The sequence below is a fragment of the Hirundo rustica genome, chromosome 15 (genome assembly GCF_015227805.2).
Source record: "Hirundo rustica isolate bHirRus1 chromosome 15, bHirRus1.pri.v3, whole genome shotgun sequence".
Taxonomy (NCBI): Eukaryota; Metazoa; Chordata; class Aves; order Passeriformes; family Hirundinidae; genus Hirundo; species Hirundo rustica.
In genome coordinates, this window is record NC_053464.1 from 3,572,175 (window position 1) to 3,600,065 (window position 27,891).

A 27,891-nucleotide genomic window follows, 5' to 3' on the forward strand; every position below is an offset into this window, starting at 1 on the left:
AAGAATCTAGAACAAGAATTAAAATTTAGTTCCTAATTCACCACTGCCCTGTGGTTCCTTTGTGTTTACTTGAATAAGTACAAGGGACTAATAAAATAAATGTAAGGACCCTCTGGAGAAAAGTGTTATTGTATGGAGTCAGACAATGCTCAGGCTCTGTCAGGCCCACCTGAATTCCCTATATGTGAGAAAGCTGTGCTGCAATGTGGCTGAAGACAGAGGGGAGAGAAGGAATTGCCAAAAGAGATGCTTCCACAGAAAATCCGTGTCCATGATACTAAAAAAAAAAAAAAAAAAAAAAAAAAAAAAAAAAAAAAAAAAATGGATTGAGAGAACGGATAGTGAGGGTATTGAAAAGAAATGTTGTAGGTGACTGGAGCTGATGTTTGGGGCACTGGGGGAGGAATCTTGGGCATCTGGCTCTTCTGCAGTCTTATGAGCAGAAATGTGGTGTGCACAGCCCTGCTGGCTCCCAGCCCCAGGTCACAGCCCGGGGGGCTGCTGAGCAGAACCACCAGAGCGTGGGCATGGTGAGCATCTCCCACCTCCAGAGAACAGGAGAGCAAAGGACAGGAGCTGCCTGAGCATGAGGAAAGCTGCCCTGGAGCCCCTGGGGACAGCAGCAGGGGCAGGATGGGCTGCAGGCACCAGGCAGGGCTGCCCTGGCAGCCCCTGGGACACTGAGCTGGAGCAACGGGACCCAAAAGGAGCAGCTGTGCTCTGCCCATCCCTCCGTGCAGCTCCAGGGAAGAGGAAGGAGAGGAGCTGGGAATGGAGGACTGAAGTGGAACCTGGGGAAAAATTTAAGAGTGGGCTGGGGGAAAAGTGGTTTAATTTTGTCTTTGTTTCCCACTATTCAAATAGGCAATAAATGAAATTAACATACAGAGTACAGAATCACTGGGTTGGAAGAGACCCCCGAGATCATCGAGTCCAACCCAGCCCTGACACCTCAACTAAACCACGGCACCAAGTGCCACCTCCAGGCTTTGTTTAACACATCCAGGGATGGTGACTCCATCACCTCCCTGGGCAGGCCATTCCAGTATTTTATTATTCTTTCCATAAAACTTTTTCTTAATATCCAACCTATATTTCCCTTGGCACAGCTTAAGACTGTGTCCTCTCATTCTGCCAGTCGCTGCCTGGGAGAAGAGACCAACCCCACCCAATACAGCCACCTTTCAGGGAGTTGTAGAGAGTGATAAAGTCATCTCTGAGTCTCCTTTTCTCCAGGCTGAACAACCCCAGCTCCCTCAGCTGTTCCTCTCAGGGTTTGTGTTCCCAGCCCCTCACCAGCCTCGCTGCCTCCTCTGGACGAGCTCAACCATCTCAGTGTCCATCTTAAACTGGGGCCAGAGCTGGACACAGCACTCAGTGTCCATCTTAAACTGGGGCCAGAGCTGGACACAGCACTCAGTGTCCATCCTAAACTGAGGGGACAGAGCTGGACACAGCACTCAGTGTCCATCCTAAACTGAGGGGACAGAGCTGGACACAGCACTCAATGTCCTTCCTAAACTGAGGGGACAGAGCTGGACACTGCACTCAATGTCCATCCTAAACTGAGGGGCCAGAACTGGACACAGCACTCAGTGTCCATCCTAAACTGGAGCCAGAGCTGGACACAGCACTCAGTGTCCATCCTAAACTGAGGGGCCAGAGCTGGACACAGCACTCAGTGTCCATCCTAAACTGAGGGGACAGAGCTGGACACAGCACTCAATGTCCATCCTAAACTGAGGGGACAGAGCTGGACACAGCACTCAATGTCCATCCTAAACTGAGGGGACAGAGCTGGACACAGCACTCAATGTCCATCCTAAACTGAGGGGACAGAGCTGGACACAGCACTCAGTGTCCATCCTAAACTGAGGGGACAGAGCTGGACACAGCACTCAGTGTCCATCCTAAACTGAGGGGACAGAGCTGGACACAGCACTCAATGTCCATCCTAAACTGAGGGGACAGAGCTGGACACTGCACTCAGTGTCCATCCTAAACTGAGGGGACACAGCTGGACACAGCACTCCAGGTGTGCCCTCACCAGTGCCGAGTACAGGGGCAGAATGAGCTCCCTGCTCCTGCTGGCCGCACCATTCCTGATCCAGGCCAGGTGCCCTTGGCCCTCTCAGCCACCTGGGCACAATGCTGACAACTTCCCCCAAGTCGAGCCTCTTGTGCCTGTGGCAGTGAATGAAGTTTCTTAACCTTCTGAGCTTCTCCATCTTATTTTGTCCCCTGTTCTGATGAGGAGGGGGAGGAAGAGTGTGGCTGGGTGGGCCTCGGGCAGCCAGGCAAGGTCAGCCCATCACATGTGGCACCTGGAGATGTCTTCTCCTGTGCCTCAGCATGGATCTGGAGGTGTGGTTTCATTGTTCATTCACTACTGACCTTGCATTGTAATTTTTATTTTTGCTTCTTTTAAATCAGAAAAAGTAATGTAATCCCAAGGTACAATCAGAGCTCGGCTTTGTTTCACTCGGCAATTTTCAGCTAAGACTTTGCAGGCTTTTTTGCATTCCGTTATTTTCTTTGTTAGTAATGGGCTCAGAATTCTGTCAAAATAAAGACTGAAAAAACGATGTCTGATTTAATATTCACCTTTTTAAAGGACAGAGCTTTTCTGAGTACAGGAGAGCTCAGGGCTGAATGTTAAGACTCAGAAATTTAGCAACTCCTACTGTATTTTTCAACCCTCAACACTGTTCTACATCCCTGGAATTAGAATAAGGCTGAATCTTTGAGAATCTGTGTCTCTTGTTGATCATCTTTTGCTGTTAGGAAGGATGCAATTTTTCTATTATCAGATTGGTCTGCCCAAATGGCTTTACTCTAGAAGGAATTTTTATTTTTTTTTTTCCTTTTCCTGTCAGGTAGGCTCAATTTAAAGTTAATTTTTGTCATTTAATGACAGGGTGGTTTGTGTGATTGCTGTGTGGAAGAGATGGCAAGTGTGATAGAGCAAGGCTGTTTCTCAGGAACATTCTCTGAGGAGAATCTAGACTGTAATACCATCTATTATCAGGATGTGCACTATATTAAAGTGAGTATCTCTCTCAGAAATACATTGACTACTATTCTCATGCATTTTTGCTTTCACTTGTCTCTAAGTCTTTTTATCCTTGATTGTACAGGGAAGGATGGAAATTTTTCTCCATAAGACTTTGATGAGTAATTTTTATTTCTTCCATGTTCCCTGGGGTCCTTCTGCACTCTGGAATCTTTGTTTGTTTGCTCCTGCCTCTGTGAGCAGAGGTTTGGGGACATTCCCTCAGCTGTTTGCATTCACGTGTCCTGCACTTCTCGGGACTTTGTTATTCCAGTCTCTCCCTTCCCTGAGCTCTTGATGTTCTGACATCCAGATGAGTCACCAAATGCATTATTTTTTTAGGTTGTTAGACTGATTTTATATGTGAGATTCATTTCAGATGCCTGTTCTGAATAGACTTGTCTGCCTTCAATTTGCCTGAGACATCGAGCAGAATTCGATTAGATGTGTTTATGGAATGATTTATCCCCAGGCCTGGAGCTCAGCTCAGCTCAGGGAATTTGCACCTCTCGAGCTGCAGGTGCTGGGGCACCCTGAGCCATCCAACACCTTCCTCTGGGGATGCAGAGCAAGTCCCCCCTCAGAATGGGGCAGGGTGGGGGTGCCAATGGCTGAGAAACCTCCTTTATTGAGCAGGCAGGGAGGGTTCAAACCCTTGAGGCTTGAGGACATTTGCACAAAATGCAGAGTATTTGCCCCACCTTTCTCTTTCAAGTTTTATTCTTAAATTTGGGATTTGTCTAGAATCAACTTTCTTCAAACTGGCTGTAAAAATGTCATTTCTGTAAACAGGACCACATTAGTATACAGCTATATAAACATAGGGCTGTATTAGTATATAAATATATTGGGGGATAATTAGAAAAGATTATTCTAACAGATATTTTAGGCATCTTTTCAGAATTACTTTTAAAACTAATTGTGATTGTATGCTGAGAAATAGAGAAAGGTACATGTTTATAAGCATTTCTGGTATGTTTGTGAAACAGAAAGTAAATAAAAATAATGTACTACAGAAAGGGCTATGTTTGGCCAAATATGTGATAGGACCAGATGGATATTACAGTGATTTTCTTTACTGTCACACTGGGAATGTAGTTCTATTGTACATTTCCATTTCACTCCGCTTCGCTATCAGCTAGCAATGATATACTATTATTTCTGGATGAAAATAGTCAGCAAAACACTTTTTTCCAGCTGTAATCAGCAGAGCTGTGCACCATTTTAAAACCACAGCCACGGGGAAGGAGAACTCCCAAAGGCAGCAGGAATCTCCAAGCTGTGTGTGCAGGTGAGAAGACTCTGTGCTTCATTGCTGTGGAGGCACATTAGAGCAACACAGATGCCATTTTTTCTATTTATTAATTTACCATGCAATATAATTATACCTCTAGATCCCGAGTCCAGGCTCTCTGCTTGGCTGCTGCCACGTGAGAGTGTTATTTCTATTTCTAGAGCGTGCAGGGCTGTTTACTCTCTCTCTTGTGGGGTTGGTGCTGGTGCTGGCTTTGAGGAAAACACCATTAGCGCCCTTTACCCTTAAAACCTGCAGTGAGAGCACCACTGCCATGATGCACTGCTGGGACACAGCCGCAGCGCCAGGTCCTTGCTGCTGCGCTCCCCAAAGCGTGTCAGTGCCAAAGCAAAAGAGAGAAAAAGGAAGAAGACCACAGTAATGCGGTTTTTACTCTCACAAATGTTTTCTTTAAAAGCGACAGCGCTTCCAACAAAGAAGCCTGCATGGAAACACAGTTCAGATCTGGCAAAGTTCAGGCGCTGGTTTTATAGCCAAGGCCTTTCTTCAATCAGTGCTCGAAACCCGTGAGAGGAAAGGAGCCGTAAAATCAATTCTAAGTAATCTTGGAAATGAGATAATAGTCCATTAATCTCATCAATATAAGCATGAAATTTTCTGCTGCAGTTCATGCCTACACATTTGTAATAAATTTATCAGTGGGAACAGGACAGAAGCCATAGGATTACGTTAGGGGTTAGTGCTTCGTGCTTCCCCTGCAGCCTTTGTTCAATTTATTTTTTTAATATATCTTTTTCTCCCAGAGAAAATATTTAATTCCTTTGTGGAACAGTGCCAACCAAAACTTGTTACTGGTTCCGTATTAAACTAGAATTAGTGGTGAATTTCCCCTGTGTGACTGAGGAATCGGTGTTGAAGGCTGAGGTAGCAAGGACTGGAGAAGCAGTGACCTGTGAGGTGCCACTGCAGCGGTGGCTGCTGCTGGGCAAACTGGAACTGCTGCCAGTGTCTCTGGCTCCTGTGGCAGGCTTGTGCCCTTGCTGCACCCTAAGCCCTCGGTATAGAAACCACAAGATTTTGTGACAACCACAGAAATTGTTTCTAAAAAAAAGAAAAAAGAAAAAAAAGGCAAGTCTTTCTTTGAGCAGTTCCATTTGTTAGGATGAAGCTCAAGGAGATGGTTCCTCCTCTCACCTCCTGCGCTCTGAACAACCCAGTCTGCCTGGGCTGGCTGCCTCCACAAACCCAAGCGCCTACAGGGAACATGAATTTTGATATCTCTCCTTTCTAGAAGCTGTCAAAGACAGTGCAACCTTTCAAAGAAAACATAATTTTATTTTTCTCCTTCCCCCAGAGGCTTCCCACCCCTTGGAGAATTTGTCTGTGTGTAACAAAGGGCAATTGCCTCTACAGAAATGGAATTTGGGTGGCTTTGACCACTGCCCTTTGTCTGCCCTGTGAGGATGGGCAGGCCCTGGCACAAATTCCCAGAGCAGCTGTGGCTGCCCCTGGATCCCTGGCAGTGTCCAAGGCCAGGTTGGACATTGGGGCTTGGAGCAGCCTGGGACAGTGGAAGGTGTTCCAGCTATGGCAGGGGTGGAGCTGGATGAGCTTTAAGGTTCCTTCCGACCCAAATCACTCCACAATTCTCTCTTGGCTCATTTACGTGTGAGTTTTCCTATTCTATTGCTCATTTGAGTTATATTTTAGAAACACCCTCATGGGATCACGGCATGAAGGTGGAGGCCAGGAGCAATGTAAAGACATGTTGGAACTGTGCTGTAAAGACTCTCTCCACATAACACAGTTTAGCAGTCCTGAATCACTGAAATAGAGGGCAAATTTTCTGTGTCAGTGTTGCAGGGCAGGTTTTCCTGGTTTTCCTGCTTTTCCTGAGCTGAGCAGCAGCAGAACATCCCAAGAGCTGAGCACCAGAGGGGGATCTGCCACTGCGGGCTCTGCTTTCATTTTTGGTAAACAGCTCCTCAGTTTTCCTCAAATGTATTCCTTACCTTTGGATCAGAAGCCCTTGCAGCACGGGCAAATATCCTATGATGCTACGTAATTTCAGGCTTAATTAGTTCTTCCAACCTTTCCTTTTCTGGCAGGGGAATCAGTGGGGGAAGCAGCGTGTGCTGCTCCTGCCTTGCTTTGCAGGGCAAACCCGGCTGAGGTGACTCTTTTGTCATTGATTATTGGGGAGGATTTCTCCAGCTGGATGCCTTCTGCCTGGTCACCATAAATTAGTTTTGTGTCACTGCCTCTAACAGCCACAACACACTGATAGTCTTTAAATGATGGTTTATATGACCTGAGACGAGATCTAGCCTTATTTTTCTGCTCTATTACTTTCAAAGAATAGTCTTTCTATTATTAACAGGCTGTGGTAAAATAATTGTAAATTCCTTTGCAATTTATAGCAGTTTTGTTCATTGCATCTCATGAATGCAAACCTTAGCAGAATTGTAAACTATTAGCGAGCAGATGTAAGTATATGTATTTTAATAATGTGATAACGTGACCATTTTTTCATTATCTTAAAAAGGTTTACAGCTTGAAGGTTTTTCAGAACTGTTCAGGGCTGGCTTTTCTGCAGCTGTATAAATATGATTGGAATTCTCTGACACTGTGGTGAAGTTAGAAACCGGCTGTGAGGGCACAGTCATGGCTGCAAGAAATTGGGTCTATCCTGGCAGGCACAACAAGGCAGAATCTTCTCAGATTGGAATCAGACTCCATGAAACAAAAGATGATGGCGAATAACAATATACTAGGAATGAATTTCAGTTATAATTGGGCATTTTTAATCTGATTTTCAGGTAATGCTCAACATTTGAAACAGTTTAATATTAATTTTCAATACTTCAATGCTTCCTAAGTTTGTCGTTGCCAGTTTCCAAAGGAGTAGTCAATTGCTTTCTAAAGAAACCATCAAAAAGTAAATACAGAAATTCAATTTCACATAGGACTCCACTTTTGGTTTAGGACAGCAAATTCCTCTTGTGCATTGCTAAATCTCTGAGGGGGTTTAGTTGTTTGGTAATGTGACCCACTGAAGGTGGTTTTCAGTCTCCTGCTCTGGGAAGGCTCTGAAATGACCCCAGAAGTGGCTCCACTCAGCTCCACCAGCTGCAGCTCAGGACAGAGCTGAGCCTGCTGCCCAAGCTGCTGCTGCTGCCTTGAACAAGGTGGTGCCCTGGCAGGTATTAGAGAAAAATCCAGCGGGTCCCTTGAGTTCCTCTTCTTCCCCAAAGATCTGTGAGGTGGACCCTGTGCTCCCTCAGCTCCAGGACTGGTACTTATGCTCAGTAATTCACTTTAGACGGTTTATGGCACTTGTGAGCCTTGTTTGGAAAAGTTTATGCAAACAGTATTATGGAAACCGTGAGGTTAATGAGATTTCAATATTTTCCATGGTAGAAATGAACAATAACCACTAAAGATAACAACAAATAGTGTAAACACATTATTCACATCAAAGATTCTCATTTATTTTCTAAGGTAAAGCCCAGTTTTCACCAGCTGTGATCCTTTAGCTGAAAATCTGGGACTAGTTTGGAAAAAGGGAACACAAAGGGGACTCATGGGTAGATTACTGGAGTATGAAGTCTGACACATGGCCTTTCACGTCCCCTTCCACAATATTTTCATCACCTCATTATCTTTTGCCACTTTTCAGGAGGTGAAGAGTGCTCCATGAAAATACATAAATCATGAGGCCTCTTCAAAACTTCCTGGATTTTGAGGAACACTGAAATGGTGAAGCTTCCACTCTTGACATTCAATTCATAGGAGGTGGCTTGGTGAAAAGAAAGATGTTAAATAGAGTAAAATACATGGGAATAAAGCTGCTGCCATGAAATAGAGAAATGAGGAAAGGTGTAGATAAAAGAAAGAAGTTGAGTGCAAGAATTTTATATTTAAGGCATTAAAAGCTTAAAAGTCAAGAAAAGGGTAAGAGGGGAGGGATTTTTTCAGTGTTGTGGAAGAGTTATGCCTCACTGGACAATCTGAGTATATTCCTAACCTAATGGGCAAAAAGGCTAATTGTTATGGAATTCCTTTTATTTTGTTGGTGTGTGGGCAAGGATTTAGAATCCTGAGTACAGAATCAGGACACAATATTCTCCAAGACACTTTGGGAGCCATGGTCAGCTCAGAAAGAGGGAACAGGGTCAGTGCCACCTGTGGGACACAGATAAATGCAGGCAATGCAAAGGGGTGCTGCTCATCCAGTGAGGGACAGGAAAGTGCAGCTGTGGTGATAAACCTGGCAGGTGCTGCACAAAATGCAATTTTCAGTAAAGGAGGACTTCACTTGAGCTGGTTTGCACAATTTGCATCAAAATTGACCCCCCTGTTATCAGCCCACAAACCATTTCCTCCCAGGATTCACCGCTGTGCTGGATTTACTTTATGTGGTTCTGGGAGCTGAGGGTCTCCAGGGGTGGCATCTGTCAGGAGAGGTCATTAGAAAAGATTTTGGGGTCTGTTTGCTCTTCCCCCTTCACTTCACTTGGCCAGTTATGCCAAATGAAGGCTTAGAAACAGCTCATATGGATCCTCTGCCTGTATTTTGTGTGCTCTGTGCAATCCCTTTGGGAAAGAACTACAGCAGGCACTGGGCGCTGGGACACCAAGCCTTGATCCTGACCTTCCCAGCTCTGCCATAAGGGCTGAGAATACCCTGGGGAAAGTTTCTGCCATGACTTCCTGCATGTCGAGGAAGCTCTTCAGAGGTACAGGAAGTCTTCCAGTTTTTCTGTGTTAATGTGGGAATCTAAACATAGCTACTCATATGGCAGTAGTAAAGAGAAATTCAGGAGGGGAATATCACCAAAAATTTGCATTTTCTACATCCCAAAACCAATTTCCCAAATTTGTTTTTCCTACGTCCCAAATCAATTTCCCTGCATTTTTTTTTTGTCGTTTCTTGCCTAAGGAAATCGATGGTTCTGTTGCTGGGTTTAAAATGAAGCTGACACCAACTCTAAAATGCTGCTGAAACCAATGGCCCTTGCACAGGGTCTTTGTTACTGTTGGCACAAAGTCCAGAGTGTTACATCTGTTTTATTAACTGAGCTAAATATTTACACCACCATGTCCCCGGACTCACCAAATCCCAGGAAATGCAGTTTCTCATTACCACCCTATTCAGTACTGGACAAAGAAGGGAGGAGAAATCATGTTACAGACACCTATTTCTCAACAGCTACAAGGGAAATGTTCCCTACCCATCAAGTTTTGTTTTTATTTGAATAGTGCTGAAGGATTTTAAAAGTGTTTGGTGTAAGAACACTCCACAAACCCTAGTTTTATGTGCTTCTGGAGACTTTTACCTAGGAATCCCTACACAGGGGTCATAGCCCACCCCCTTCCAGGCCTAGGAAACATAAAAGTTTTGAAATGCTCCTCTCTAAAAAAACACTTCTCTTTAAAGATAAGTTCACTTTTTTTTTTTTTTTTTTTTTTTCCCCCTGGACATATTCATCCAAACCATTATCTTAATCTGCAATTAGTCCCCATGCAATCAAATAAAAGGGCATGGATTAATGGGAGAAGCATGAGAAATATTTTAAAGGGATTAACGTTAATGGAGAAACAGATTATCTTTCTATCAAACGAGGTTAATAACCAAAATTAGTAGCTGCCCCTCACAGTTAGTCACAACCTTCCAGAGTCTGCTAGACACTATTCAAGTGAGTTTTTGTATAAAAGCTGTAGAATTCTGAAGTGGTTTAGGTCCCTACCTCTCATTCTGAAAAGGATCAAGCCCTCTGGAAGCTCTTACTGCTATGCCAGCCTGAAAAACTCATTTCCTCAAGGAATGACTCGTAACCTGAAGGGTTTTCTGCAGCAGCAGGTGCCCGGTTGAACTCCCACTGAAATTCCTGTTATCATGGGCCTGGCCTGCCTGTACATCTGCCTTGTTCACAGTGTAAAATTACTACAGGATCATTAACACTTTATCTCATAATTAAGTTCATGTAGTAGACTTGAAAAGAGAGTATTTTTTTTTTTTTTATTGACTCTATTCTATAAAACCCCCTAATTGCTTAATCCCTCACAATATTTATAGCAATTAACATGTGGCCCTTATTTGCATAAAGGCAATTGGCAAAGGTGGTTTGGAAAGTCATCTTCAGCATCAGCTTGATGTGTGTATTGATGTGATATCTTCTGTAGTCATTGGCTGGCTGTAAATACGTGTTAGAAGCCCTTTTACAAGTCTCAAAGCACTGAGGGGGCTGTCGTGACAGATAGAAGAATTATAAAAGAAAAACCTCATAAAATCAGGCCTGCTCTGCTGAATTACCAAAGTTAGCACGTCTCTTCTAAGTTATTTGGAAGTACCCAAGAGAAAACAATCTTAGTATGAGAACTTGTTAGCATAACGACCTATTCCTGAGTTAAAAAACAAATGCACCTGCAATAACAAGGGATATGTCCCAGGAGAATCGGTAAAGAAAATATGTAAGCAATCCAAGAATAGATAGATTTGATGGACAAGTAGAATACCTTTTACTAACCAATAGAGTAACTGGCAAGAAAGCTATTAGCCAATCAACATTGCACTGAGGTCTGTAAAAACTGTATAAAATGAGTTGTGAAAATAAAGAATTGGCTTTTCCCACATGAAAATAATGGAGTCTCAGCTAACTTACTACAGTAGGGGGTGATGTTGTTGCAGGATGACTATTGTCACTTTTGGCTCATTACTTCAACACGATTCTTACCAAAATGCTGTGGTTTTAGTAAGGCAGCTACAGCTGGAATAGCCAGGGCTGTATGACTTTTCCTGGTATTGTATGCTGGTGTGCTGACTCTTTTTGTAGGCACAAGTGTCCTAAGGAGTGCTCTTTGTTGATTGTCTGGTTTGTTTAATTAAAACCTTTGGCACAGGGATGATTCTCAGATTACTTCCACACCTCTCTGCATCTGGGCAGCCTGGGGGTTACCAGCGGCTACCTGGAGGCCAGATTTTCACAGCAGAAGAAAGAGAAAGTCTGTTGTAATTTACAATTTCTAAATCCGTGAATTAGCACAGTGAATGGGGATAAATGGAGGGCACAGGGTGTGGTTTTCTGTGCAGGTGCAAGCTGGTCCATAAGTACAAATCCTTCATCTGTTTCATTAAAGTCTCATTGTGAGGGGAGGACAAGCAAATAATCAATGTTTACTTTCATTCACTTACTTAGAAAAGTTCTTCTAACAGATTATGCAAGGGCAAAGTATTTAAATGGCCATAAAATCTTGTGAAAATCTGGTATATCTAAAACTCTAGTTTTGTACCTGTAGTTACAGAAATAATCCCAGTGACTATCCATGTAGAGTTATTTTTTAGCACAGACTCCTGTGAAGCATTTGTGGCCTTCAGCATCCCTTTGTCCCAGCCACCACTGCAGAGGAGTTGGTGCTCACATCATGGGCTGAAAGTCATCAGACCCCAAGTGCTGCAGATCAAGTGGCTCTCTTATGTTTTTCCAGTGTTCCAAGGCCACCTTGGGTGGGGCTCTGGTCTGTGGAATGTGTCCCTGCCCATGGGATGTGATGGTTTAAGGTCCCTTCCAACCCAAACCATTCCATGATTCTGTTATTCCATGTTCTCCCAGTAGTCATGGCCAGAGAGCTGCCAAGACAAAGATGAGGATGGTCCTCAGGTTTTCTCTCCCATGCAAATTAAAAAAAAAAACGTTTAAGGTTCCAATCCACAATGCAAGAAACCATGAAAATCCCAAAATAAGCAGCACCATATCCCCCTGCCCCTCTGTGCTTTCTCTCAGGTAAGTCTGACTCTGATGTTCTCCACTTGAACAACAGAACATCAAAGTTATTCAGTTAAGGAGAAGCTTTTTGGGTTTTTTTTTTTTTTTTTTGCAACAGTTGCATAGCCAAAGGTCCCTGTGAGAAGGTTTTCCTAATAATTTTGCAATAAAGAACAGAAAAACCTCAAAAGTGGTATTTCTAGGGAGCGTATTATTAGAAAGAATTGATATTTGAGGAGCTTTAGTTTATTAAAAACGTGCAAGAACTCCTCTGTGTCTAGTTCCATGCAAAGCTTAGTGAAAGGTTAGGAAATTAGCTCCCATGTGCTGCTTCTACAGCTGGATGGATGGAGGGGACTTTACATTTCACCACTTCTTGTTTCTGACAAGTTCCAGTGAATTATTTATGTGGCCACTTATCCTGTAAAGATGGAGCTGAGGGAACAAACTGAGTTCACAAATGCTACCAGAAAGCCTCCAGGTGATAAGATGAAAATGGATCTTGGTCGCTGCTGATCTCAAACCTGGACTCGAGTTTGTGGCCTACAGATGAAGGGTTGTGTGGCTTACATTTTTCATCTCTAACTTGTGAATTTGTGCAGTTTATGAACAATTCATGAAGTTCTATTTATCTTAAGCTATTGCCTTATGAATCAAGGGTTTAACTGGAATAAGATAATCCAGGAAATAGTAAATTTCAATTCACTTTTATGAATCTAATATATATTCCACATATGAGAGCAGAGATGTGAATACATTAGTGATAAAAATACTAGAAATAAATTACCTATTTCTGTAACTGTAGTTTAACTCCAAAAGTCAGAGATTTTGGCAGATCTGATTTTTGCAGCTCTTGGATTTTCTGGGATTTTCTACCCTTAAATGTGAGTGAATACACCTCTGCAGGTTTTTTTCCTCTCTCTTATTTATAATGGGCCACTTGCCAGCTTGATTCTTTATCTAAAGCAATATGGATTCACAAATAAAAGGTTTGGAAAAGATTTCATTATTTTCAGGGACTTTATTTTTCTTTTTCTTTGCTAACCAGTAGCTTCCCTGTTATTTGTTGTTGATGACACATTTAAATCCTTTCCCTGCTGGAAACACAGAATCCTGTGTGATGTTAGGCAAGTGGTTCTCAGTTATGTTAGTCCCCACTCCAGGATTTGGGATCTTCAGTCCTGGACTAATTCCAAATGCTGTTTGCTGGGGGGCTGATGATAATTCCAAAATCCAGTAGCTAATGAATTACAAAGACTTGCTAGGAACTTGGTCCAGGGGATTGAGAATCAAGTAGTCTTCACAAAAGGTTTTCCCAAGTTCTGTCTTCCAGTATTTCAATTAACACTGCAAAAAGGAATTTTAAATTTTGTATGATGTAAATGCAGATGTCAGTCAATGAGTTGCTCAAATTTAGGGTGAGAACTCCGAGGCTGTGGTGCAAATGTTAGCACATTCTGAGGGTGCCACAGGTGCCAGTGTGATCAGACAGCTCTAGAAGGAGTAAACTGCAAAGTCTGCAGGTATGGAGAAAGTATTTCCAAACCTGTACAAATGATTTTCCATGAAATATTTTATTAACTGTGGCATTATCAGAAAAGGTTACACTTGGAGAAACCACAAAAATTTTCAATTCTTCCATTGCTCTGAATCCTATTGTGGCAGTGTAAGAAAGAAAGACATTTCACAGCACCAATCAGACCCTGAAAGTCTTCTGAAATTGCTTAACTGCACCTCAGCTCCTGCAGGAATCATCACTGAGCAGATGTCTGCCCCCTCTGGCCCCTCAAGGTTCCCATACCTATGACAAGAGCTGCAGAGCCCCTGGTGCAGCATCTGCAGCGTTTCCTTCCCTTTAAAAGCCCCAAGGGCTGCACGGTCCCTGCTGGCCCCCGTGGAGCTCCTCAGGAGCTCTGAGCTCGCAGCTAAGGGCCATGGTAGCTCTTTACAAGGAAACCCAGGATGGCTGTCCTCCTTGCACAGGGAAGGAAACCAGCGGAGAGCTGAAGAGGAAGGGGAAGGGGCTGGTGGCACCCTCAGGAGGCAGCTGGAGATGGCACTGGATTAAAATCTCCCAGAGTCCTGCCCTGGTTATTTCAGTGGCAACTGTCCCAACCACAAATTACTGACATCATTGCTTCCAACAATTCCATTCAACGCTTCCAGAGCTCTGCCTAAATTTGAATGGAAATGAAAACAGCAAGGGAAGCAGAGGACCTGATCGTGTTTAATCTGTGGAGCAATCCCTCCACACGGGCCAGAGAAAAGGCAGCAGCAGACCTGCAGCTTTCCCAGCAGAAAGGTCACCTGCAGCAGCCTGACCTTTTTACCAGAGAGAAGGCAACGAGCCATCAGCCCTGTCTGAAAGGCCTTCAATCCCAAGGAGCTCCCAAAATAACCTGGAGATAAAGCAGATGGATAAAAATCAGGAGGTGCCAGGGAGCTGGGCATGCAGTTGCTTCTTCAAGATGTTTCTTTGAGAGAAATTGTACATATGCTATAAGTCAAAGTCAGGGGAGAGGAAAATTACAACTCCCTGGAGAGAGGAAAGAGATTAACATTTTATCATAGGCAAGTAAGGGGGAAACTCTGGAATTTATAGATATGTAGACACAAGCACATGAAGATATTGCTATTAAAAATAGAAGTATTATCTTTCTACTCAAAGATTTGACTAAATAGCAATGAATTTCTAATTAAGTAATATTAAATCTCTGTGACATTGTAGTTCATTTTATGATGTATGACTGAAATGTGAAACCTAAATGTAAGAACAACTTAAAAGTATGGGCCAAGTATCCCAGAATTATTCTCCTGAGTAGAGCTATATGAACAAAAAGGTAGCAACTCTTCCTTCTGTCATGGAGACAGAAGCATTGAACTATTCCCATGCCAGTATTTGATACACAAAGGCCAAGCAAATGACAAATTCAATCTAACAGATTCATTAATCTAACTCTACACGTACAGACACAGTGCAAGTGTCCTTACTGCTCCATAAACACACTCTCCGGAAAACTGAGCTCAAGACACAGAAATTACCAAGAATTAAAAAGAATTTAAGAAATCTGAACTAAAGCCCCACACCACCAGCACAGAGCATGTAAACAGTAGTACATATTTTTTAATGGTTTTTTTGTGTGTTGAAGATGATTTGTTAATTTCCTCATGTTTGTGAGTCCTTTTTGTCACAAATTTCAAGAATCCAGAGGTCTTTTCCCAGATCATTTCAGGCTACACTTGCTTGCCAGTGTCCAAAGGGTTGACTGTCAACGGACTATTACCAAGCTTTGTTCCAATGCAGAATTTTTCTGAAGAGGATTCGTGGAGTTTTTGTGGCACTGAAATTTGTGACACATCTGCCACCACCGCAAAGACTTTCCCTGAAGCTCACAGATTTTACTGCAAATGGTTTCTGTGTTCCCTTCCCACTGATACTGGCCTGAGCAGAAAGATTCCCCCAGAAGGAATAAATCACAGTGGATGTGGATGTGCTGGAGATGTTCTTTGCAGCAAATACAAGATGAATTTTTAAAGCATTAAATATATATGTACTGTTTATATCTTCCTTACAAATACAAAGATGCTTATTTTTGAAGACTTTAATTTTTTACCCCTTTTCTCTTATTTTTTTTTTTTTTTTCTTTTGATACAGCATCTACAGCACTGACTTAGTCTGCTGTTCAGAACAATTATTTTCTCCAATAAATCCTCTTTCACCTCCAGTTCTTGTCCCACATACCACAGATCTGTGTTCTTGAGATCTTTTGGCTAGAACAACCTCACACCAGTTCCCAAATTTGGAAATAAACACAGAAAATATTTTACTATAAAGGGAAAAAGGTTTCCAAATTTAAGAAAACATGAAATAAGCTTTTATTCAGAAAATAGTTTCTAAAAAATATTTTAAGAATTAATCCCTGACTGGGAATGTGTTCAAAGCATTGTGTTTCAATGGAGCCATTTGCTACTTGCCCTTCATTTTTTTCTCTTGCCATGGATAATTTACATTAAATTGGAAAATGTCTCCTTCTGAAGCAACTTTTTAAGTGCATGGCTAGACAATTATACTTAAGTTTGTGTATTTTCTTTGTAAGTACTTCCTACAGAAATGACTGAGAATTGTGGCTTTGCACAATTATAACTTCGGGGTGGAACCGCCAAGATTATTTTTTTTATCAAATGCTTTAAATGTTCTGTTTATTCCAAAAGTGAATAAAGGGGTGAGCACCTTTCTGAGGGTGGTTCCTGTGGAAGAGGTGCACAGGCAAGTACATCTGGATCCATTGTGTTTAGGAAAGGAAATATTGTAACGCCTGGAGCTCTGGAACAGAAACCAATGTTTGGGTGCTGGTCTCTGCTCTGCCATGGGAGACTGATGCCTTCTCTCTCTGCTCATCATTCCTCCATCCTTTCTTCTCGTCTGAAGTTATTTCTTCCACCAGAGCTCCAACCCCAGCTGGGAGCCCCTGTATCACACCGACGGCAAAGTTTGGAGAATGAAGGAGCTCTTTTAAGAAAGGTCTGACTTGCAGTTCCAGGTTCTTTCATGTGAGGGGAACAAAGGGAAGACAGATGTGAAAAACAAGCCAAGGGAACCTTTTTGACAGGGTTTGTACAAAAGGAGAGTATGTAGGTGTTGAGAGTCCAAAGACAAGCTCTCATCCAGTCACTTAACACACACCTGAGTCTCTAATCAAGCACAGATCAAAGTAACCAACACCTGCAGCTGATTTAGTTTTAATCCTGTGAGTAGTTCTCAACACTCCAGAGAGTATTCACTGCTCAACAGGAATGCTCCAATGCCTAAAAAAAGCTTTTTATTAAGTCTAGTTCATGAGATTTTTGTTCCTTCATGAAGGATTTTGGTTTAGCTTATTTGTGTGAGCTTCAGCTTCTTATTATTTTAGCACATTTAAATAGATTTAATTTCTTCATTCTGGAGACTGCCAGCTTTGTCCAGACAGGTGAGTGGATAAAGACTCCAGGTCAGGTTTGGAAAGAAATTGAGATCCATAAAAATCTGCATTGGTGCTGACCTGAAAGTCACATATTTGGAGAAGAAAAAGGAATTCTGGGCTGTTTCAGGTGGGAAGAAGGCACCGAATGGCCTTTCCTTTCTTGTTGTGCTTCATAACCCTGGGCCTTCATGGTGTGTGGGCAGGAGAATCTGACTCCTCTGAGTCACTCAGTGGTCACCTCCATGTGAGCCAGGATTTAACCTAAAGAACCTAATGGCAACAATTTCACCAGGAAGAAAGTTTGCCTCATGCTACATTAGCGTATATCATCAAAGGGTGGACATTTTTTACATGGATTTTTTTTTTTTTTTTTTTTTTTTTTTTTAATTAGTTCAGTCTTTAAAAACTGCTGACAAAGCAGGAAGTACTGGGCCATATGGCAAACTTATCGATGCAGTCAGTCGTATTTAATCTAAATGGTGAAAATTATTTTCTTATTAGAGGGCCTAAATGGACAAATTAAGGAAGAGATGTTGAAATGTTGCCAGTCTTGTGTTTCGTTTCTACTCGCTAACCTTCTACCAGTATCACTTTCTCATGGAGGGATTAGTAAATAGGGCTTCAATGACCTTGAACTGCAGAGTAATCAGTTACCAACTGTAAAATAATCTTTTAGTGATTTAGAGAACTTCAGTGTAATGTTTTGACCTCCAATTTACATTTGTTGGACATAAGCCTCCCATTGCCTTCTCTCTGTTGATTTTGGAGTGAAATGGAAGGCTGAAAAGAAAAATGAAGGAAACACACGGGATGGATTTAAAATCCATCCAAGGATCTTTATATCAACTTCATAGGGATCAGCCTACAGAGTGGGACGTACATTTTGAAAGAATCTGTTGGGATAACTTGATAATTTAAGTTTTGATCCTGAAATTGAATCTTTGAGTAACTTTGTATTTATCAGTAATCTGACAGATTTTAATGAGGTGGAGTAAAATTTTCCAGCCATTAAACACTGCTTCATGTTTGATGAGGAATGATAAATTCTGAATTTAATGTCTGAAATGATCCAGCTTCACAAACTGGTGTGTCTTGGTAAAGGAACAATCCCAACCAGTTTCACCGAGTTACATGTTTAGGGGATCCAGGATCACACCTTGGCCCTTAGAATAGCAGCAGAAATAGGCCAAGCCCCAAATCTGTCAGGAGAGGCAGAGGGATACAGATATGTGCTTTTGAGGTACTTCTGTATATGATCGATGTGGGAACTGCAGTTCAACTTACAAAGACTTGGCTGTATTTATTTTCTATACAGATGAAAAAGTTTATAGGGAGATTATTCATAAAAAGTTTTTGTTTTTTTGTTTTTTTTTAAGGGACCACATGCCTATGAGTTAAAGCTTGCCTCCTCGTTATCACCTGATTGCTAACTGTTTTGCATTTCCATCTCGATGCTTAAAAAACCTCCCTACTCCTACCCCACAGGAGGCAGCACATCTGTCTGATCCTCACACTCCCCATCTGTAATTGATACTGGTTCACATATTGGAGGAAGTCTCCGTGGCATTAATTTATTGCAGCTGGAGGTTGAGAAGCACAAAAACGTTTGATCACTACAGACTTAATACCTAATCTATTGGGAAGGACAAGCCAGTGTTCTGACAGGTCTCGATGTTTATTTCCCCCCCTTCCAAACTTTCTCGTCAATAGCTGCGGTCAGCCTCATTTAACAGCAATTCACGCCTTTAGGAATGCTGCGATGCTCTTCTCATTAGGTGAGCATTAGAATCCGCGCAAGATTTGGTTTCCTTTGGGCAAGAGGAAGGGGAAGGAAGCAGGCAGGGATGGCTGGGGATCGCCAAGGGCATCGTTTTAATCAGCAGTTTCCCCGGCGCCGCTTTGGTGCGTGTTCGCTTCCCGCGGCAGCGCTGCTCGCTCGGGCTGGGGCAGAGCGCAGCTCTCCGGGACGAGCCCCGGGGATGCAAAGTTGCGACCGCGCCGCCGCTGCCCCGGGAAGGGAAAGCTCCGGCTCGGCGGAGCTCCCGGCCGTGGGCATCCCCGCGGAGCTGTCCCCAGTGCTGTCCCCGGAGCTGTCCCCGGAGCTGTCCCCGGTGCTGTCCCCGGAGCTGTCCCCGGTGCGGGCGGGCCCCGCTCGGGCCCCGCGGGTTCCCGGGCGCCGCCGCGCGGCCGCCAGTGCCGGGCGGGGCCGCGCCTCCGGAGCCGGGGAGCCCCGCTCCCCCCGGCCCCGCTCCGCCCGGCCCCGCTCCCCCCGGCCCCGCTCCGCCCGGCCCCCGCTCCCCCCGGCCCCGCTCCGCCGTCCCGCCGCACCGCATCCCGCCCCCGCCGCCTCCCCCGGCGCTGGGGCTCCCCCGCCGCTCTCCCGCTCCCCGCCCCAGCCCGCCCCGCCGGGCTTGAAGGTCACCTCCGCCCGCCGCCGAGGCACTCTCCGCGCCGGCTGGCGAGCGGCAGCGCCTCCGCGCCGGGAAGAAGCTCCGCGTCCCGCCGGTGCGGGGCTCCCGCCGGGCGGAGCGGAGCGGAGCGGAGCCGCCTCTCGCCCCCTGCTCTCCCCCCACCGCCGCGGCGGGGCCGCCCCCGGGGTCTCGCCGCCGCCCGCCGAGGTGCGGGCGGGGGCCCCCGCTGCCGGAGCGCGGCGAGCCCGGGGGGGAGCCGGGCGGCGGCGGGGGGCGCGGCATGCGGCGGTGAGCGAGGGCGGCGGCGCTGCCCGCGGGAAGGGGCTGCGGCGGCCGCGGGAGCCGCGTCCCGCTGCCGCTCGCCCGCCGGGGCCGCCCGCCCTGCTCGGGAGAAGCGCCGCGACCCTTCGCCTCCGCTCGCCTCTTTATGGTGAGTCGGGGCCGCGGCCGCGCGGGGGCGGCGGGGCCCAGGGTCGGAGCGGCCCGGCAGGTGCGCGGGGGGCTGCGGCCGCTCCGCTCCGGCCCGCGGGCCGAAAGTTCCCGGGGCGGCCCGGGCGGGGGGACGGGAGAGAGGGATGCGCGGCCGGGGGGGGCTCTCGGGGAGCTCCGGGGTCGGAGCGGAGGGATGCTCTCGGGATGCTCTCGGGATGCTCTCGGGATGCTCGCGGGATGCTCCGCGGGTCGGGGGCACCGCGCCGGCTTCGCTGTCGCCTGCGAAGCGCCGTGCGAGGGGCTGAGCGGTGAACGGCGGCTCGGGAGGCGGCTCCCGAACGCGGGGAACGGCGAGGAGCATGAGCATTCGGGGCTCTGCCGAGGTGCTCGCTAAAAGAGTGCAGATATTTAACTGCTGGGAAACTACCTGCCTGTAAGTCCTCGGTATCTGCTGATTTTATTGGCGATTCATCAGATTGTTTTCTCCTGCATGCCTCTGTCAGGGGAAAAAAAAAAAAAAAAAGTATCAGTGTTGCTTTAATACCTGTGCGGTGCAGGTGTAGTGCCACTGCCCGCGCAGGACGTGCAGACAGCTCCTTTCGGATGCCGCTCCTCAGCAGGGGCAGGGCTTTGCACTGGGAGATGGGTTTGCGATGGGAGAGCGGCACGCGTCGTGCGCTTCCCAAATCTGTGATGTGGCTGTTGGACATTGAGCTGCCAACTTAACGTGGCTCGCGCAGATGGTGAAACGAATGTGGTCTGAAGTTTGACTGGAGTGATTCACATCAGCGAAGTGTGAAAGATCTTGTCCAAATCTGCCGCTTTTGTTTATCTGCTCTGTGAATTGCAAATGTGGTATAGTATGTTACATTCTGAAGTAAGTTCAGCGTTGACTATTTTTTTTTTTTCCACTTTAAATAAAATTCAGCTTATTTAAGGCGAGATGGAACATAAAACACAGCAGACGCTGCTGCTGGTGTCCCAAGAATGTCAAGTACCTTGTTTCACTTCTCTAGACTCGATGATACGTAAGAGGGGAAAGATACCGTGTGTTTCATTTGTCATTCGGAAGTGTGAAAACAGTGGTGTGCACGGGCTGTAAAAGTAGAAGCAAGGTCTTGTCACCCTGTGGTAGAGATTGATGATGGTGGAGGAATTGCAGTCTAAAACAGAGCTAGCCCTCAGAATCAAATAATTAAGTTTTAGAAATCAAATAGCCGTAGCTGCTTGAGAAGTTCTATATTGGGAAGAGTAGTGGGGCTGTGTGAATTTTCAGTATGTATGTCAATAGAACATTTAGTTTTCAGGGAAGTGGCTGACATCACGTGTTCCAGTTATCAGGATTATAGTAGTGATTTAGAGCAGGTATTTTTAATTGATTTTTATTTACTTTTGCTAGAATGTTTTGCATTACTGGGTTTTGAGGAAGCTATTTTTACGTAGGAGTTATGATTATAGTGGAGATCTGCTTGCTATCTTATGCAGGCTTTGAAGGCTTGGCTTCCCAAGTCTCCTTTACAGTTTATGCTTCTGGTAAATACATTAGACAAAGGATCCGGCATTTCCTGAAATGAAATCTGTATTTCTAATGTCAAGACTGTATTTCTTTTTCTTCTATTAGTACTTAGCTGAATATCACTAACAGAGCTGACAAATGTAATGAATAAAATTCACAGTATGTTGATGATTTTTATAGTTCCTGTAATTGAAGTACTTGGTGTCCTTGACGTGATGGGGATGCTGCTCTGGCTTTAATGACAGAAATACTGTCAGGAGTCAAGTGTCGAGGAAGAGAGTGGGATTGTGAATTCCCGTGCCTGATGTGCTCCATTTCAGCAGAGGGTACGGGCACACATGCAGGATGCAAGGTGCAGTAATTCCCAGCCCTGAGAGCAGTTCCAGGGGTGCCTGCACACTGCATGCAGGATTCTGGCTGCGCTGCTGCTGCAGCACAAGAGGGGGATGTCATGTCCTGAGGCCATGGCTGCCAGCCTGGTGGGTTTGAAGTGTCTCCTTGCTCCCTGCTCAAAGCCCCCTTGAAGTTAAACACGGAACAGCAAGGCCAGGAGGGACTCAGGCGCTCCCGTCAGTCTCTGTGTTCCTGCCCAAGGCAGGATCAGCTCGTACCCGTGTCGTCTCTGATGGCATACTTCGTGTACATTTTGTATTCCCATTCTCCTCTTACTTGTCTTCCTGCTTTTGCTGTCTTTCCCAAGAGTTTTTTTTCTTCTTGGTAATGCTCTTACCTATTATTTTCAAAAGAATCTTATCTCATTCCCTTCAAACTCTCCCTCTGGTGTGGCCAGTCAGGCTCTTCCAGTATTTTTTTTTTTCATTGCTTTGTGGGAGACCTAGTGCTTCTTTGCCAGCTCTATATAAATGCTGGATTTACCAGGTTTTTGCCTAGTTTTAAGGAGGAATGTAATGGAAATAGTACCCTGGCTCTCTCTTTGTGCAGACAGGTAAGCTTTGTTCAGGACCAAGGAGCTGTTCAGTGTCTGCTTGCGCTGGGAGAGGTTGAGCTGCTTGGAAATAATTTTTCACCTTGTAGTTTGAAATGGCATATCTGATTTTTAAATCTAACTAGAAGCATTATATACCACAAAGGGTAGATCGAAGTAGATCTAACCCTAAGTGCTGGCCACAATAAGAAATATTATTTACAGCTATTGAAGGTATGGCCGCGTTGAGCATGTTGTTGTCTGAAAGGTGCACTCATCTGAAAAAGATGAATCTTATGCAATTAAGAATAACACATTATACTACAGCCTGGGAGAATACACAGTAGCTAAAAAATGTGTGTGTTTTATGCATGTCAGAAGTCCCTCTACTTAATTCTTGGATCTTGACTCCTTCCCATTTCATGTGGGAGATGGGGATCCTCTTATCTCATGCAGCCTTGTAAAATAGAGTGTGAACAAAACTGAAGAGCTGGGCAGCAAGAAAACAGACAGGGCTTAAAAGAGTGGCAAACAGAACATTTATTAGGGGTCCTGGCTGTTTCTGGTCTTGATAGGCTGAACTTACAAACATCTGTGGCAGAACTTCTGATGACTCCATTGCACAAAATTTGAGCTGTGCTATTTCCTGAGAGCAGAAAGCTCCTGTCTCTGAGGATCTTCTCCCAAGTCATTAATGAGAAGCTTTTTTTAACTTTTTCTTGCTCTTTTCTTTTGAATTCTTTGCTAACTTGCACTTTCTTATGAACAGTTTTGTTCTTTTATTTAAATAATTGAATTTTTCAGTGGCTGTGATTATTTTGTAGTGCAAGTCCTCATTCTGGGGAGTATAATGCCATCTCTGACACCTGATGTTGTGCATTCTTCCAGATGTCATCAGTAGATAGTGTTTGTATCACCTATTCTGAATGTCTGCTTTCATGATTACAAGCTGTTTATGAACCTCCCAGTATTTATTGCGCTTTCCCTTCATAACTATTAATTTGCTAAAAATTTACTGTGCCAGAAATGACAACTAATTGCCAATTAGATAATTTTATTTGTGTCCTTCAAGCTGATGCAATGAAGATGGTAAGCTAACTGAAAGGAGCTGGAAAATCCCTTCTGGGTTGCTGGGGTTGCCAGTGGTGCAGCAGCAGCGCTGGAGGTTGTGTAATTCTGTGGAGCAGGAAGGGCTGGTCGTGTTGGGTTCACAGGATGGCTCACAGCTGGCCAGCAAGCAGAATCAAGGGCCAAAAATAGGCTTCTCATGCTTTGAAATGCTATTTTCTGCCAAATAGGTGTAACTTAATGTCTCTATCCTTCTGCTCCAGGTTTTGTGCTTTTCAGGGATCCTGTCCAGAATGAAGAATGTTTATAAGTGATGTTTTTAGGGAATATTCCAAAATCCGAGGTATTTTGTGAGGTATTGACTTGGCTCGTTTCAAGGGGAGAGAAGCTGCTCGGTATTTTGGAAGGATGTATCTCTCAGAAGTTGGTTAAGTGTCTCCAATATAGGACTGAAGCTTTGGGACAGTTTTGTCAAAGCCAGCTAAAAACTCCTGAACATTTTACAGCTTCGGATGCTGTTCTAAAATCCCATGTTTCCAAACAGCGAGATGCTCCTGTGCTAATAGCTGAAAGGAAGATACGAGTTTACACTGACAGATGCCCTAAAATTCAGGTACCTCCCAGGAGTGGGAAGCGCTGTGCCGCAAACTGGGAGCATGTGGCAGCAGGAGACTGGCTGCAGGCAGCCAGGGAGGGTGTGCAGCAGCAGCAGAGCACGGTTTGTGTGAGCAAACTGAGAGCCATTAAAATAATTGCCAGTGCCTCAGCTGGGAAGGTGTGAGGGAGCGTGGTTACAGCAGGGTGAGCTGAAAGCTTGGCTGTGTGAGAGGGCAAACATGCAAAACTCAATCACTTGAAGATAAACATCACGGGGCTGACTGCAGGGCCAGGTGCAGCTGCCTGGCACCAGCGTTCAAACACTACAAATACACAGATTTTCTGTTTGCAACACACTTGGCTTCAACCCTGCAGTGCACAACCCCTGGCCAGGAAAGTTTAGGATACAGCAAGAAGAGGTTACAGTGCTAAAAAAGTGGATTTCAGTGATACAACCTAGAATAAACTCCAAGCAACTGCTGTCTGTAGGCTCCTCAGAGTTAAAGCAATGGTAATGAGAGCTGGAGTTACACAGAATCACACCCACAGAATATTCTGGCTTGGAAGGGACCCACAAGGATCAAGTCCAACTCTTAAGGGAATGGCCTGAGTGGGGAATTAGCAACTCAGCTTTCTGTGTGTTTCATAGTTCTTTGATTTGAGTCTGTTGCAGCGGTAGTTGGGATTCAAAGTTTTCCTTTACTTTTGGGCCTTTGTTATTCACCTTTCCACTGGATTTTTTCCTAGAGTCAAATAAAGTATGAATGTGGGCTGACTAGTTTTCTTGACGAGGACACCCACAATAGCTTGCTCTCCTGGTTGCTGGTTCCATAAGTTTTGTAAGGATTTTATTGTCCCTGAGTTCAGTCTGTATTAGTTGTGAGCAAACATTATATGATCAGAGAAGTAGGAAGCTGGCCTAAAAATACTTTATTTTTTTTTTTTTTTTCTCCTGAGAAATTTTGGGAAACTCAAACTCGATATAGAAACTTCCAACTCTAAAAGCATATTGTTTTGAAGACTGTGAGCGTGTGAAATTGTGGGTAGGAAATTGAGCAGAATGTTTAAGCAAGGAAATGCCGCTATTTCAAATTAAAATACTCCAAGAGCTCCAGCAGCTGTAGAGAAGGTGTAAGACCCCCTGTGTACAGCTGGAAGGAAGGGTGCTTGTGTTGGAAAGTTCTGCTAGAGGAAATAAGTTTTGCTGTGTTGAAATCAGCTCCATCCTCACATGAGATAAAACACCAAATCCATGTGTGCTGCTCTGGTGGAGGTGCAGTTGCTTTCCTCGCACCTGGCTCATCCTGTAGTCTGTCCTTTGGCTGTTTGAAGGCTTTTTTATTTTTCCTGCAGCTTACACATGAGAAGCACCTGTAGAAAAGAGTCACACGTGTAATGCTGCTGTCTTACAAAACTGACAGTGTGTCGTGCGCCTCAAACAGATCCAGAGCCCTGGATTTCAAAATAAAACGTTGTGTAATTGCCTTGTTGTCTTGAAAAAACGTATCTTTTCTATGTCTGTTCAATGATTAATGACAGGCATCTCTCACAAAAGAGGTTTGGCTGGTGAATCAGCATTACTCTTCCTCTGGATGGCCAGTTCTTGAGTTTCTGCTTTTATCTTTTAAATACGTTTTGTTGAATAAGCCCTTAGGTGTCTGAGTTTTTCCATGTGTTGTTGATAATTGGTAATTTAGGGTTTGAGGAGAGAGAAATTAGACAAAGTTGAATGGCACTGATCCAGGAAAAAGGCTTGGTAGTCTCTGTCAGAGCCAATATTGCTGGGTCTGTCTGCCCTGTTCATTCACTGTTTTCGTAGTTAGCATCCATCCCTAAATTAAGGATTATGCAATATTATGGAGATATTTTGTTGAGCAAATGATTTTGATTGTAAATAAAAAACCTGTAAACAGCGCCTGTGTGAAATTGTAGAATACAGTATTAAACACTGCTTTCAGAGTAATCTTTTAGTCCTCAAATGGATGTAATTGTGTAACATTTGCCTCGGAATGCAGCACAGTCTGTGTGGGTTTTGACCACAGAGCAGTTTCAGCCTTCCCACTTCTGTGGGAAAAGACATTGAAGCATCAGTTTCAAGTTGTGCTACGGGGTGATCTCTGATCAGCGTCTCAGGAAATAATATGAAATACTCTCTCCTGTTACAATGAAACTCTACAGCGAAGCTTCAGGATTAAAAAAAAAAAAAAAAAAAAATCGTGTCACTCCACTACAGGCAGTGCACTGTGTCTGTAAGTAGTTACCTAAATGTCCTTTCCTCCAGCATGGAAGATAAGCTGCCTAAAATGTCATCTGCCACATGGTGATACCCATTTTGAGCCTGCAACAATAAAAATGCTAAGAAAGTCCCAGAGTGCAGTTTGAATTGAGCCACACAGAGTGACCCAGCAGGAAGATGAATGGATCTAGCAATCCTCCTGATCCTTCTGTGATACCAGGCCCTTTTCCCACTCCTTAATTTTGGACACTCTCCAAACAGCTCCTTCCCTTCCTGGTGCCCTGCTCTCGTTGCCATCGTGATGCTGTGTTAGTCTGCAGCTGCCTCCAGGCTGGACCCGTGGGGTTTGCCCTGGGTCATTACCAGTGCTGGGCTCTTGCCAAGTGCCCAAATTGGCCATACTGCACGTTTCACACGCTTGCTTCCCTGTGAATGTCCTCAGCCTAAAACCAGATTAATTTATCTTACTGATTTCCCGTCCCCGATATTACCTGTGGGTTTTTTATGTGCGTTTCGGTTTCGCTATTTCTGTTTTACGAAGTTGATTTCACTTCGTTTCGGTGCTGAATCTCTGGCTGTAGCTGGTTAGAAAGGATCCTGTGGGACTCTGGGAAAAACCAGCCCTAAACCCAGCTGTGAGGTGGGGCAGGGTGGGATTTACCCTCCAGGTGTTAAAAACCTGTGCCCTGGTGCACGGAGCTCCCTGGGGTGCAGGGCACTGCCAGCTCCTCCTGCTCTGCACGGCCTCACGCTAAAGTCACACCTTCTTTGATACTGAAGCTGTCTTTTACTCCTCCCACTGCAAACAGCCTCCACCTCAGTCAGCTTTGGTGCTGATAGGATCTTTCATCCTCACTCTGGGAACTGCCATATCCAATGAGCCGCCTGATTAATGACTTCTTCTCGGGACACGTTGCTTCAAACGGGCACAAGGATGCAGTCAGCTGCTTTGGCCCCTTCAAACGCTGTGGGCATCGTTTTGTTTCCAGCAGCTGCCATTTCTCTGCAGGAGGGTTTGTAATCAACGTGTGATGAAAACACGCCTTACATGTTTGCATTTTAACGTGGTTTACCAGAGGTTTTCCCCTTCCTGTTGTTGGAGTGCTCGTGGTTGTGTTCCTGCTTTGGAATGGACTCAATCCACTGCTCCAGTGCAGGCAGAGAGCTGCTTTCCTTAAAATACGTGTGTGTGGCAGAACCTGAGTGAATTTTAAAAAGGACTCAAGCATTGCTTGAAATCTCACTATGTACAAAATTGGCTGTGTGGGAACATAAATACTTTATTGTGTTGTAAATATGAAGGTGCTTTTCTGCTATAATGGATCCAGAGTGTGTCACAATGGGGTTTTGGTGTGTGGTGTGAAGGGTTCTGCAGGGCTGGGGGGCAGCTGGAAAGGACAGTGAGGTCATCATCCCATCTCTGGGTACCAGGGAAAAACCCTGTCTGGAGTGAAAAGAAGTAATCTAAAACCATTTTAATACTCGAGCAATCAAAGTGATCGAATTTAGGAAAATACAACATCACAGTAAATACCTCTAGGTAAAAATCAAGTGTCTCCAAAGTTAATGGTTACCAGCACCTCTGTTCCAATCAGCACTATTACCTGGGCTGGAGTTGCAAATTTGTTTTCAAGTGGTGAGCACAGAGCTGTGATGAGTCTGTCAGGGTCTG

At 44.7% G+C, this 27,891-nt stretch overlaps 1 protein-coding gene across 3 annotated transcripts in view; it reads left to right on the forward strand.

The window, feature by feature from the left end:
- RBFOX1 (RNA binding fox-1 homolog 1) overlaps positions 1 to 27,891 on the forward strand; it is a 1,151,472-nt gene that overhangs the window by 339,685 nt on the left and 783,896 nt on the right. The window contains exon 1 of one of the 3 annotated variants that reach the window (XM_040078693.2): positions 19,804 to 19,875. The exons of 1 other annotated variant lie outside the window; for it this stretch is intronic. In XM_040078693.2, the coding sequence (XP_039934627.1) occupies positions 19,873 to 19,875 (3 nt within the window). In that variant the 5' untranslated portion in view covers positions 19,804 to 19,872. Of the gene's footprint in view, positions 1 to 19,803; positions 19,876 to 27,891 lie in introns of those variants that run through there. One more of the 3 variants, XM_058422645.1, reaches the window with a different exon arrangement.